The sequence below is a fragment of the Polyodon spathula genome, chromosome 12 (genome assembly GCF_017654505.1).
Source record: "Polyodon spathula isolate WHYD16114869_AA chromosome 12, ASM1765450v1, whole genome shotgun sequence".
Classification (NCBI taxonomy): Eukaryota; Metazoa; Chordata; class Actinopteri; order Acipenseriformes; family Polyodontidae; genus Polyodon; species Polyodon spathula.
The window spans coordinates 31,334,508-31,349,460 of NC_054545.1; the positions used below are offsets into that span (position 1 = coordinate 31,334,508).

Below are 14,953 nucleotides of genomic sequence, written 5' to 3' on the forward strand. Positions count from 1 at the left end.
CACTGTGGTTAAACCTGTAGTTTAACAATGTAGTTATTACACTTGTAGACTAATTACAGTGCTATAAGGCTACTTAAACATGTGTAAACACTTGAAAATAAGCCCAGCCTGAGTGGATTGATGTTGTGGGTGTAAAGCATTTAACTGTATCACACTCCGTACTATATTGTGTGAGTCAGACTCTATATTTACTTAGCTACCTCCAGATTTCTATATTTGGGGGTGTACAAATAAATTCCAGCAATATACTTTGTGTTCAAATAATAATGGTAGGAAAGCGTTGAACATATGTGATCGATCCCCGCTGAACACTGGCCAAGGCGTTTTGTGCAGGTGTTTCTGTCTGGATTACAGCAACAAAATTGTATGCTGGCTTTTCAGATGTATCACTAGACAGACTGCAGCAGATACAGAAGCTAGAACACTGACTTGCATTAAAACTACTCACCATATCACTCCGACCCTTGCATTGGCAACCAATTAGTTTCATATTGGTTTTAAATGGTTTTACTTGCAAGGCAATTCATGTTTCTGGATTTGAGTGAGTGTTGCAGGGGTATAGTCTTTGTTTGTCCTTAGATTTCGCTTCAAGATTTGCGATGCCAGGGTTTTTAGCTCCTGTGCTCATGTGGTATGAGGGAGATGGTTTGTCAGGGATTGTCAAGCACTGAAACTAAGGGAATTGTGGGATAAAACCCATGGTCAACCACTGAGGGCCACTCCAACCTAACAAACTTTCATCCCTCAATACACACAAAGGCAACTACACTATTACAGTACATAGTTCTGTTAAAATGTATTCATGCATTTTACTAATAACATACAGATTCAGATGGGAAGTCAGAAATTAAGAGAATTAATAAAACTGATTATAGCAAAAACCTGCACTTTGCCGCTATAAATCTGTGTAAAGACTATAGTTAAGCTTGAATTACATTTCACATTTAAGGTCCTATTATATCATTCATTGTATTTGTGAATATCAGTGCCATTACTGTTGTCTTCAGGGCACACTCTATACATACAAGGTGTGAATTCATTGAAATGTTTTAAAAATGATGCCCCTTGGCCTAGTAGACGGAGCGAGTCAGGCAAGCACAATAAAGAGGTTCATGCCCCCCTCTCCAATCTCTGCTTGCTGGGCAGCTTTGCTACTCTGCTTTTCTCTTTTTCACTGAATAGCATCTCTGACATGGTAGATGTTAGAATGTGGGTTAGTTTGTATAAGTGGTCAACCTCCAAGGAAAGCCAGGGTGTATCAGTGTCTCAGCTTGATCTTAATATAGTGTCATATATATATATATATATATATATATATATATATATATATATATATATATATATATATATATATATACATATAAAAAAGTTCCCCTGCTTGACCAAGGAGTGAACAATTGCAAGCACGCAACAGCATGTTTTTTTTTATGTGTTAGTTTCATTAATTCATGGTGGTATGCATTTAATGGTAGCAATTTCATTCACTTTCTAACCATGCTACCATCATATTGATCTCCCAGCCACTCGTCTGAGAACCTTCAGAAAAGAAAAGGGAAAGCAGTGCCTTCATTGCCTGAATAAAACATGATGGCTTTAAATAACTGGGTTACAACAGCTTCTCCAGTTATTAGACACTACAGCTTTAACTGCAGCCCAGCTCAGCAGAACCAAGAGAGATTTTGACTTTGATGAAAGTAACACCCAGCCACTACAGCCCCTATTGCTTTTTTAGTATTCCCTTCCTCCCTCCCCCCCCCCCTCTCTCTCTCTCAAAGGGTAGGTCAGGTAAATGAGGCAGCAGCCGCAGCCACAGCACTTGCACAGCCCTGATCACAGTTTGTTTACAGGCAATTGCTTACTTAGCAAATTCTGTTGCTGTGATGGGTAGGAGCCAGTGAAGATACATCCTGTGCCGTGTGTGTGTGTGTGCGTGTGTGTGTGCCTATATGTGCTCTGCGACTTTGGAATGCAGCAGCAGCTAAAAGCCAGAAGCAACGCTCTGAGAAAACCCAGGAACGCACAGCCCCACTTCCTGCTAGTGACTGGGGAAGACACCATGAATGCGAGAGCATCTATCCACAGAGATCACTCGGGTCCCCCAGCTGTGCTTGCTATGCAGGGAGGATTAAGTGCTGAATAAGTGATGAAGTAGAAGTAGGGAGCTCTCCCGGTGTCTCTTTAAGCACAGATGGATTGAATAGTAGAAAGCTGCTGCTTTATAATAATAATAAAAAAGAGAAGATGAAATGCTTTTCCCGATACCTGCCTTACATCTTCAGACCTCCGAGCACCATCCTGTCCTCCAGCTGCCACACAGAAGGTAGGGTCCAAGGGGGGTTTGTTTGGAGAGTGAGGGGTGAGGAGTGGGAGGGGGATAACTGGTACACCACCCAGCCTAATCTGCATGTTGTCTTTCTCTCTCTATTTCTTTTTTAAAAAGCCGATCTCTGCTGTGCATGTGTTTATGTACAGCTTTGCGCAGCAGTGAAAGGGATTTTATAATTCACATACCTAATATTGTTTCAAGGCCAGGCTGGATAGTTATTAGGTTAGTGACTGATCAGGTGAAATATGAGCCATTCTTAGCTGCATAGGTGCTGTATATTACTTGTCTGATTGTACTGTATTTACATTATTGATTTTTAATTACATGGCAGTGAAACCTCATAGTAGACTGTAACCCAGCACTGAGTAAACCAAAAGTTAATTGGCATGGACTTGGGTTATTATCTAAAGATATAGGACTCTTTAGAAACCCACATGCAGTGAGCGATTGTAATCACGTGTATGTTTTTTTTATATATATTTTGTACTGTATATATATCTATATGGTGTGCACAAATACACACAGTTCCATTAATTGTTTGCAATGGTGTCAGTGTGTGTAAGTTGGAACGCCTGGTTTTCTTGAAAAAACAACACATTCAGAGTTTTCTGTAATACATAATATTGTTACTGCGTAAGTTAATTCACATTTTCATTCAGCCCATTTCGTGATCACATAGGTTAGGCAAGAGATTTTCAACCTTTTGTATGACTGGACCGCTAGAGAGAAAAAAAGCAGGGAACCCTTCCTTGTAATGGTGGGAAAAGTGTGTGGGGGTGCAGATTGATGGTTTTACCTATACAATAAATACTGTGTACTAGTTAATCATTAAATACTGTACAAGCATGCAACCCACTTTAAAGCAAAATGAGGACTGAATGGGAATCATGACATAGGTGGTGTTAATTAGCAAAACTCCTTATTGCGAAATAACGCAAGCATTAGTACAAAACAGCGTAATATTGTATTGTAATAGCGCAATAATTTTATTTTTTTTTCTTCGTGGCGCTTATGAGCTTCTGTATGATCTGGACAGAGCAACTGATAAATGTAATTTATCAGTGACTTTGAAAAAAAATGCCATTAAATATTCAAATACATATTGTGTGCGTCTTTTTAAACATGAAAATGTGAGAAATGAATAAGATTTACTGGAATTATTATTATCATTACGGTAGCTAAGTATGCTTTAATGCTTCCACACAAAAGCATTTTAATGATTTACTGTTAGCCCAGAGGCGTTCATAAAAGGGAATGTCTGGAATGTGTTAATTCTGCTGGGATTTTATTGCAGACTTGCATTCCTTTGTGATAATGATTGGGAGATGACTTGTTTGACACAGGTCAGGTGAGACATGAGAAGAAGTTGTTTTCAGTTCATGAAGGGCTGCTTTTGAATTCTTGTACCAGAAGTCAGGTGTTGATGCACAAGAAGAATACATAAATCCACACACCTATCCTCCACTGGGGTTAGCTTTTCATTTACAAAATAATTGCTGTAATTTGATGCTGTAATGACTCAAAAGGAGCAGACCAAATGAGTAGGTGTCACGCTTACTCAGAACTTACTTGTCAAGCTCTAAAACGTATTGGTGCATTATGGTGAAAGGTGCTTTATCAAATTGCAAATTGCCATTTGTCAGTTAATTGTATATCCTTTTTGTTGTACAACAAATTGGGGAACCTTTGAAGAACAGAATATTGTAGTTCTTTGTTCCCTCTGTAATATTCAGTCTAACTGCATTTGACATTCATGACGGCAAATAAAAAGTTGTTCACAGCAGGCAATCTTTAGAACACCATTAAACCAGATTGCTTCAAGTTTAATAATGTGTAATGTCGTTCGATTGCAGTTAATATGCTTAATTACTTTTGGCAAAAACACTGGAATGAAAAATGAGAGAACTGCTGCTTGAGTGTAAGAAGAAAAAAACAGTGAGTTCAGTATTTGGATTCATTGCCCCTTGAAAAGGTAAATAGTCATGGGGGCGGCGTTTACTTTCTCCACATCAAGCTAATTAAGTGCATGTTTGGCACAATAGTGAAGACTTTTTACTAGGATGTAAAGATTCATAAAGGTTCATGCTAATATTTTACAGAACATGTATGCACCAAAATTTATCAGATCCATTTTCACTTTTTAAGAGATAATCAGTAATACACACTGTTTAAAAGCTTTAGTGCAGAAAAGCTAGCACCATGAGACAGATGAACTGATTTGAAGTGCTTACACAGAACACAAACCCCCAAAATCCAGTAGCTAAAAGCTAATAATGTACTTTAATGTTACCTTGAACACTAATGATGTAATAATATTAATTAAAAAAAAACTAATAAAAATAATAATAATAATAATAATAATAATAATAATAATAATAATAATAATAATAATAATAATAATAATTATTATTATTATTATTATTATTATTATTATTATTATTATTATTTACACCCAACTGTGCAATAAGGCTGTAATTCTATCAAGATTTTGGTGCATATTATTTGGTGTAATACATGGTGACATAAGAATTGTGCAACAAATAAGTAATAATAATATAGAGAAGAATGCACGGGAAAGTGTGTGATATGAGAATGTAATGCCACCCGAGGGGTGAGTATTCAATTCTCATTTATCACATGCTACCCCATGCAGTATTTTGTGTAATCTCTGGTGAGTATTTTTTTATTCCCAGTATTTTTATTCCCTGGCTGAAAAGTGAGCGAGAGAAGACAGCAGCTTTGTGAGGTACAGTTGGAATTTCTTTCAGTTTGACAGCTTGTGCTGGGGTCGCTCTTTGTTGCTGGTGTTAATGAGCGCATTGAAAAAAGTGCTCACCATTTATTATATTAATAATAATAATAATAATAATAATAATAATAATAATAATAATAATAATAATAAAACCTGCACTAATATAGTACCTTTCATCGTGAATGATCCCGAGGCACTTAACAATAAAACCATAAAAAATGGTAAAACGTCATGATGGAAACCGTCCAAACATTTTTAAGTTAATAGAAAAGAAAAACAATAAACAAACACAAACCAATCCTGCTGAATCTCAACCACATCCCGAGACATCAAGGTCATAAGCCAGAGGGAACAAGTGCGTTTGTAGATTGGATTTTAACAGCTAGGTACGTTTTTCAGGGTGAAATGTTGCTTGGTCCGCATGGTTTTCTGGTTGTTGGAATCAAGGGGGTGGGAGGGTCATGTACAGTATTAATGTGGCTCATATGAGACCCAGTTGTTTGGGAGGATGAAGATAGGCTACTGGCCTCTGTAAGCAACATCACAGTAAGCATTGAGAAGAACTAAGGTCGAATGTTCTTCATACTTCCAGGAATTTATGTTCGAAAATATACAAGCATTTAACACGTTGCAACTGGTAACTGTGCATACTCAGGGACAACCTTCAAAATGGGAATTTAAACACATTGCAACCCAAGTTGTGTCGCAAATATCGAACAGTTTTTTCTTTCCTTCAAAAAAAAAAAAAAAAATATATATATATATATATATATATATATATATATATATATATATATATATATATATATATATATATATACAGTGGCTTGCGAAAGTACTGACCCCCCTTGGCATTTTTCCTATTTTGTTGCCTTACAACCTGGAATTAAAATGGATTTTTATTTGGATTTCATGTAATGTACATACACAAAATAGTCCAAATTGGTGAAGTGAAATGAAAAAAATAACTTGTTTAAAAAAATTCTAAAAAATAAATAACGGAAACGTGGTGCGTGCATATGTATTCACCCCCTTTGCTATTAAGCCTCTAAATAAGATCTGGTGCAACCAATTACCTTCAGAAGTCACATAATTAGTTAAATAGAGTCCACCTGTGTGCAATCTAAGTGTCACATGATCTGTCACATGATCTCAGTATATATACACCTGTTCTATGCAACACCACTAAGCAAGGGGCACCACCAAGCAAGCGGCACCATGAAGACCAAGGAGCTCTCCAAACAGGTCAGGGACAAAGTTGTGGAGAAGTACAGATCAGGGTTGGGTTATAAAAAAATATCCAAAACTTTGAACGTCCCACGGAGCACCATTAAAGCCATTATTAAATAAATGGAAAGAATATGGCACCACAACAAACCTGGCAAGAGACGGCCGCCCACCAAAACTCAAGGACCAGGTAAGGAGGGCATTAATCAGAGAGGCAACAAAGAGACCAAAGATAACCCTGAAGGAGCTGCAAAGCTCCACAGAGGAGACTGGAGTATCTGTTCATGGGACCACTTTAAGCTGTACACTCCACAGAGCTGGGCTTTACAGAAGAGTGGCCAGAAAAAAGCCATTGCTTAAAGAAAAAAATAAGCAAACATGTTTGTTGTTCACCAAAAGGCATGTGGGAGGCTCCCCAAACATATGGAAGAAGGTACTTTGGTCAGGTGAGACTAAAATTTAGCTTTTTGGCCATCAAGGAAAACGCTATGTCTGGCGCAAACCCAACACCTCTCATCACCCCAAGAACATTGGCAGGGACTGGGAAACTGGTCAGAATTGAAGGAATGATGGATGGCACTAAATGCAGGGAAATTCTTGAGGGAAACCTGTTTCAGTCTTCCAGAGATTTGAGACTGGGGCAGAGGTTCACCTTCCAGCAGGACAATGACCCTAAGCATACTGCTAAAGCAATACTCGAGTTGTTTAAGGGGAAACATTTAAATGTCTTGGAATGGCCTAGTCAAAGCCCCAACCTCAATCCAATTGAGAATCTGTGGTATGACTTAAAGATTGCTGTACACCAGCGGAACCCATCCAACTTGAAGGAGCTGGAGCAGTTTTGCCTTGAAGAATGGGCAAAAATCCCAGTGGCTAGATGTGCCCAGCTTATAGATACATACCCCAAGAGACTTGCAGCTGTAATTGCTGCAAAAGGTGGCTCTACAAAGTATTGACTTTGGGGAGGTGAATAGTTATGCACGCTCAAGTTTTCTGTTTTGTTGTCTTATTTCTTGTTTGTTTCACAATAAAAAATATTTTGCATCTTCAAAGTGATAGGCATGTTGTGTAAATCAAATGATACAAACCCCAGGTTGTAAGGCAACAAAATAGGAAAAATGCCAAGGGCGGTCGATACTTTCACAAGCCACTGTGTGTGTGTGTATATTATAGATAGATAGATAGATAGATAGATAGGGAATCTGCTATTGATCTGCTATCTGCTATGCGTTTGTATGCTGTGCAAATAACACATTTTACTCTGAATATACTCTTCACACCTTAAACATATTAATCGCGTGGCAGCTGCTGTCCAACCCAAAAGGTGTTATTTTAGTTACACCGCAGTTGTGGTGAGAATGCAGAAGTTAATTCTGATTTCAAGTTACAGCTCTGCTTTTCAGAATCAAAGAAATGGACAGCAAACAAAGACTGCCATTACTGATTTATCGTGAGAAAAGCCCTGGTTCTGACTTCTAGTACTTCAATAATGAGTTATTATTTTCTATCTTTAAATTTGACTTTACCTTGCTTTGAGCTTATCTGGACAATCCTAAGTGCTTGGACTGAGGTATGACCTTTGAACTCTTCCAGCTCCACCTACTCTACCTTTTTATACACAGAGTAAACAGGGCTTACAGAATACAAAAGCCACACCGTCACGGGACTTGCATGGAATGAGGAAGGCTGTTCAGGGCCAGCATTTAGGGTTCCCCAGACAAGCTAAAAGTGTAAGTTTGGTCCTAAATTAACATTATTACATCCATTGACTAGACTCTTCTGTATACACAGATTGTTTTTCCTGTCCTTTATTGTAAATCAACTGAAATTAAATGAAACAACGAAATATTTTAGACATGCAAAGCTAACTTGAACAGTGATACATTATTAAATCAATCCATGAAAAGTTTTTAAAGATTGCGGACGTCATGAGTTGATTGGATTCCAATTACCAAGATCAAATAAACTCCTGTTCTTCAATGGTTTTATTTTTTAGAAAACTTTTCTTCACAGTAGCGATGGTGGGAGAAAGGTAGCTTGATTAATTATATGGCTGCTTCAGTGCTATCCACCACACAATGAGAACAGATCGGCTCTGCCTTGCGGGCCACAATGTGGGGCTGGAGGCAGGGTATCATTTATCAGGAAAAGCCTCCTCCTCTTATGCATCTGTTCGAGAATGACTGATATGAGTAGATTAAATGTGGACATGAATCTGCAGTCGTGGGAAGCCAGGAAGGCATATGGAAACAGAGTCTACTGTTCCCTGTAGGAAACACCAGCTGGGATTCTCTATCACTTGAATAAATCACTTCAGTCGGATTATTCACAACGTAAATTGATTCAAATGCATGCCTAACAGTTTATTTATAATAGATAAAGTCCATCACATTGCACTGAGAGAGCGAGGAGCACAAAACAATGGGTTTGTGTGTTCTATTTCTTGTGCTTTACAGTTGCTATTCTCTCTTTATTTATTTTTTTCTCTCTCCTTTCAACATCATACGCTTTGATTTCAGTTGATATATAAAACTTATCATGTAATTGAGCCATGTCTCTTTAATCTACAGGCTTTCTCATGCTGCTGTGCCAAAACTGCACTGTAAGGATTTCGATTAAGAGTTGTCTAAGCACAGGTGAAGATGATTCCCTTGGGTCTTTGGAAAGACCTCATGTGTGAAGGGATGGGGTTTGTTGTTGGCAGAATATTTTCACACCTGGAAATGGAGACACTTTTTAAAGCATTTTAAATTACTGAAAGCAACACCTGTTGGTTACAAAAGAAGAAGTAAATATGGCATACCTCCCGGAGCATGGTTTGCGTGGGAGCAGGTGTGTGTCTTGTCCAGTGTTGAAGGGTTCTGTGGTTTGGGCCAGTGCAGCTTGTAGCAATACGTTAGGTCTGATCTGTGTTATGAACACCATCCAATCAGTTTCTGGTAGGGGTTTTCTGCAAACATTGCCATTCCAGGAACACTTGAGAGACTGCAAGACCACCATATATCATGCCCACTGTGTTCCTGTGATTGTTGTTGAAAAGTTGCAGCCAGTACTGACAAACCCTATCTAGATATAGAGAATCCCATGATGTCAGGTGACCACACTAATTTCCATACAGTCAGAATGTCTTCTTGCACTCTGGTTATCGCTTAATTTGACATTATGCATTGCAATACAAAAATCTACATGATGCTAGATGAAATCTTGAATTAGTTAGAATATATTTTCCACTGACTGGCTGATCCTGCATTATTAATGCAGGTTATCAAAGTGATGATGGAGGATTTTTTTTTATTCCTGCTGTGTGAATATTCAGAATCAGAACAAGAATTGCAAGCTGAAGACATTTTGCATGTATTTGATGACATGCCTTCATGTCTGCAGCATTTCTCCTTCACATTAAGACTGCTGAGCCATTTTACAAATCCCCTGTTGTTCTCCCTTGCTTGAAGCTAAATACTTCACAGAATGGAAGATATTGAAGTTAGAAAAATTGCTTTGTGGTAAGTCATGTTTAATGATACCAGTAATAACCAACAATTGATGTTGCAGCACACAGTGATATTGTCATGTTTCTTGCCTTGAAGAGTTTCAGTCGTACAGCAGGCATTGCCTAAAGCAAGCAGAATTTTAAATAGGTTTTAGAATTAGAGGCTCACTGCACAATTTGATGGCTCTTATTCAGGATCAACCTGACCCCTCTGGAACCAGAGATACATTTCCAGATGTAAAGTAAGGGCTTTGAAGAGTCCTCACATTTCAACTGCTCTTTTGAGAATTTATTTCTGGAGTGCTTTTAGAATGTATCAATTTTAAACTTTTTTTTCTACCTGAATATCTGTGTTTATTGGGTCTTTTATTTTGTAATATTACCAAAGAGTGAATCGAACCATTTCCTTCTGTCATCATTCAATGTTTCGCTAGAATTAGCTGTTTCATTTTCTGACCTCTTTAAACAATCTAGTGTGCTGTATTTGAATATCAAACCATTCATTTTGGATATGTTAAGTGCATCTTTGCAATTACTCTTTAGTAAGATTTATATGAGAATTAAAGTGCAAGCTGAGAGAATTTCTTTATGTTTCTTTCTTTTTAACAGCTTGCTTCGGATGAGCTGGAATTTTAAATAGCTGTTACCATGAAATAATTTAATTATCAGAAATAAATCCAGAAGAAAAAAAAAAAGAAAGAACAGGATATTACTTGTGTCGTGAGGTCTCGAAGCAGCTTGGCACAAACAAGCCTGTATTCTGAGAGCCAAATTAAATTGTGATTGATGTCTCTCTGTTGCCAGCTTAGTAAATATTGGAGGCAAGGCTTACCAAACAGAAAAATAATGTATTCTTTAAACATGAGTAAGGGGTAAATGCAATCCATACTGTGTTATTCCATTGTATTCAATTCAACTTTTAGACTTAGGGCTACGCCCCCTCACGCAGTTTTGCATTAATGAAAGATAGACACAGTTTAGCTGTGTTAAAGTAAATATCAATGTTAATGCCAATCTTTTCACCTGCAAAACCTAAGCAACAGATGTTACCCTGGGGACAAGGGCCCAGCCAGGGAGTCTCTGCCTTGACTGTTCAGGCAACTGACCACTAGTGGTCACTGTAGTCCTCACCTTTTAGAAGTGCAGTAAATACAGAACTCCCTTGGGGTCCTCAGCCAAGATCTGCAAATTTGCAACAGCAGGATTCAAACCACACTTGCATGACTCACCCTGCTCTCTAAACAGCATTGCTTTTACCAGGGGACCGCCATTGTTTGCATTTTATTTTATTTAATAGACCATCCTTGTTTCCTGTTTAACAATACTTCCAAATTCAGCCCATGGTTCGGCAGACAGGGACAGTAATTTAGCCTACTTTACAAAACATGAAGGCAGTGAATACCCTGTGGCATATTATTGATCACAGCCATTTACACAGCTCAGGATCAATAGATGTGATGAGGAGAATCTGTTAGTGGTAAATCAGGGTCTATATAAACAACTCAAACAACCCCAGTAATTTGAATAACTACTATGGCTGTGGGCTTAAAACCAGTGTCTGACCAAAAAAAAAACATTAAGTGGATGTAACCAAGAAAACATTAGGGAAATATGAGTTTAAGGGTTGTAAAGCAATGAAAAATCCCATGCAAGATCAAGAATGTATTAAAGATTTATTACTAGAGGGAACATGGTATAATTAGCATGGGCTCTGGGAATAGGGAATGGCAAGTGTTTAAATTATTCCAGCAATTTCTGAAAATAGCTTGGAAATGTCTAAAAATAGCCATGAATTTTTCTCATCCAAGAATCTACTTGTATTTCAGCACCACGATATTTTCTGTTAACATGCTTTTATTTCCATGATAACTGAGGCCCCACACAACTAAACTATAAAAAAACACATTGGTCAAGGTGCAGTGTAACACACGAACGTGGCTTGCAAAAATCAGTAGCTAGGGCCTAATATTTGAGTTATTCTTTTGAGAGAGTTTTAACATCCTAAGGATTAATGGTGCCGTAAAATATATGTGGCGTAATCTTACAGATGTGCGCAAAGAAATACATTGCATGGCGTAATCTTACACGCAAGCACACAGAAATACATTGCATTGAGTAATCTTACACACAAGCACACAGAAATACATTGCATTGAGTAATCTTACACAGATGCACACAGAAATGCATTGCATGGAATAATCTTACAGACATGCACACAGAAATGCATTGCATGGAGTAATCTTACACACATGCACACAAAAATACATCCAGACCTTGTTCTTAGTGTTCAGATTTCTTGTAAATTTCCAGTTAATTGGGGTATTAAACTTAAGAGTTATAAATGCACGGAATAGCCTACCTGGCGACAGTAAAAAGACTATATTCAGTGCTTTTGATTTCCATGTCAACCGTTCATTCATAAAGAAAGAAGATTGTTTAAAGGACCTCATTTGACTACAATGATAATGCAGGTTTGTTTTTAGAAACTGCTAGGAGAAAGTCATTTTTCATTTAACTTCAACTGAAGTAGCTACAGTCATTTAAAATTCAGATCAACATTTTAGCAGGGAATATTTATGTTCCTGCAATAAATAATGTAGTTTATTTATTATTGTTCCATTAATATCCATAAAAGCGGGGTCTTTTGTGTACCAAGGTAATGGAAACCAACATCACTGAAATGTCTATTTGTCTACATAAAAAAAAAAAAAGTAGTTTGTGATTGTTTTTAAATCTGCTGTTTAGATCAAGGGAATATGTGGATATATTTCAGAGGTGATTGGTTATAAGTAATAAGTGAAACAGAGCTACTTTTGTGTTTTTAAGGTTAGAAGATACCCAATGGATCCCATGTTCAATCACATGTCCGTCACATATTCTCTACAGCTATGTGTGCTTATATCACTGTAAACAGTCCAAGCTGACTGGATACAAAGAGGTTGTCTGCAATGTCAACTAAAAACTATTGACAACTCTGAAGATTCCTCTAGTGGAGTTGCTTACCATCCTATTCTCATGAATTTTGCACTGTCTTCATAAGGACACGACTATTGCAAGAAAACTTTATCTCTGTATTTATCTAAAAAAGTAGAAAATAGTTTGTGTGAAAAGAATTTCACGCAAACTTTAGGCTTTCTGTTTGCCTGCCCTTGCCTTTTTTCTATTAACCAGACATGTCTCTTTCCTTTAAGAAAAGGCTCAGGACTAGAGCATGTGCAGACACGTTGATGTTATTAATATTGCAACAGTTATTAGAATTATTTGATCGATTGTAAACTTGATCATGGCCCCAGGCCAGTTTCACAGCTTTTCTAAATTACTCTCCATGAACGATAATCAGAACAAACACCTGGTCTTCAATGGCTTCATCTGGAAGGCAGCGCAATTGATGGAATTAGCCTGATTTTAACATCAGCTACCTATCAGGTATCAGCACTTTAATTTGCTGCAGAGTGACTGCTTCTTTTCTGCAGTAGAGACCCTTATAAAGGGTTACTACACTAAATGTGCTGCCATTTTTCAGTTTTCCTATGCGTTTACCATAGTTTACCATGGTTTGCATGCTTTTTTTTAAAATTTCTGTTACTATACCTCTCTGTGCCACCATGTTTACCTGTGCTTTTACCAAGAGGTATCACACATTTTTGAGAAATCTGAGTAAGTCATCTGACTGGGGGAGCATTTAGATGGTAACATTCAACCAAGAAACAAATTCATCCTTGTATATTAAATACCAACTACTATAAAATACTGTGCATTGATGGTTAGCTGTTAAATCAATGTACAGTTGCCTACTGCACAATGTTGTAACCTCAAAGGCACACAGCAGTTATAATGAAGGCCAAAACTGTTTCACAGATACACTGATAATTAGATGAGAAATGCAGCCCAGTGTGCTGCAGAGATGGAAATAAGACTCGTGTTGAATAACTTGCCACTCAGCATTGGGGTCGGGCAGCCCAGTGTGTTGTCTTTACCCTGGTGCTGAAGAAAGCTGTTCCTGCTCCTGAGTTCATGAACCCCACCACAGCAGGTCTCTCTAAATGATAATAATTTTCTCTGGCAGATTGTGCAATTCAGCAAAGACTAATAATCTATTGGGCAGCAGTTTGTTTCTGATAAAGCAGTTTCTGTGTTACTTGGAGGATACCTCTAAAAAGCGCCTTGTGTAAAAACAAGACTTTCACTCAAATATCACCTGCTGGGGGCAGCTGTTTATTGTGAATGGGGCTGCTGAGTTTCTTTGTGATCCAAACCTACTTCAGAAAAGTCTCCAAAATAACGTAAATGACTATTTTTTGAATTTGTAGATGAATGATAACAGCTATGAACGTTCATAGCCATTGTCATCTGCATTTCTCATGCACATACCTACTGTACAACATTGACTACTGCGGGTCAGTGGACCCCAGCTTATTTGAATCAACCTCAATTTCAACTTGTTTAACGTTTCTGTGAAATAATTGCAGTGCTGTGTATCAGCTGGGCTCAGGTAAGCATATTTAATAGTGGGGTGCTTAATTTATTAGATGTCATGTTTTAATTAGTTTAATTAGTTTAATTTAGTTTTATGGAGCAAATTATTGATGAGTAACATCATTTCCAAATGCTTTATAAATGCTTCTCGTATTTTTGTAGATCACATTCAAAATTGACGGTGTATATATATATATATATATATATATATATATATATATATATATTGACTGTGTGTAGTAATCTGCTGGGCAGGCTTGCTTCCAGTAAAGATCTGGCCTCAAGATCTGTCATTTATGTCCTTTATATGCAGTGCACACCATTTATAGGAATTACTGATATAATAATCAATCACATATAGTGATCAAAACCCCTGAGACCAAATCATTCATATACTAACCAATATAAAATAATCCGCTTGTAAGAAACAAGCAATCTGCTTATAAGAATCATTTCGGGGCAAACTGACTGCATGTAATACAATATTGTATCAAGTGCAATGATGTGTACAACCAATAAAGCTGTTTTTGAATTTGATCATATCTCGTGTGATTAGGCACGCACACAACGTGTGCAGTATAGTCTTTGGTCCGCAGCGACTCCCAGTAGAAAAAAAGCAAGTCGTGCAATTTATGACATGGCAGGATAAAGAAAGACGCGTGACTGCATTGTACAGGAATTT

General features: G+C 37.5%; 1 protein-coding gene across 2 annotated transcripts in view; it reads left to right on the forward strand.

The window, feature by feature from the left end:
• LOC121325056 (serine/threonine-protein phosphatase 2A 55 kDa regulatory subunit B beta isoform) overlaps nt 1–14,953 on the forward strand; it is a 91,210-nt gene that overhangs the window by 4,993 nt on the left and 71,264 nt on the right. Inside the window, exon 1 of one of the 2 annotated variants that reach the window (XM_041267379.1) lies at nt 1,796–2,320. The exons of the other annotated variant lie outside the window; for it this stretch is intronic. Within the exon in view, the coding sequence (XP_041123313.1) occupies nt 2,242–2,320 (79 nt within the window). The 5' untranslated portion in view covers nt 1,796–2,241. Of the gene's footprint in view, nt 1–1,795; nt 2,321–14,953 lie in introns of those variants that run through there. 2 annotated transcript variants of the gene reach the window in all.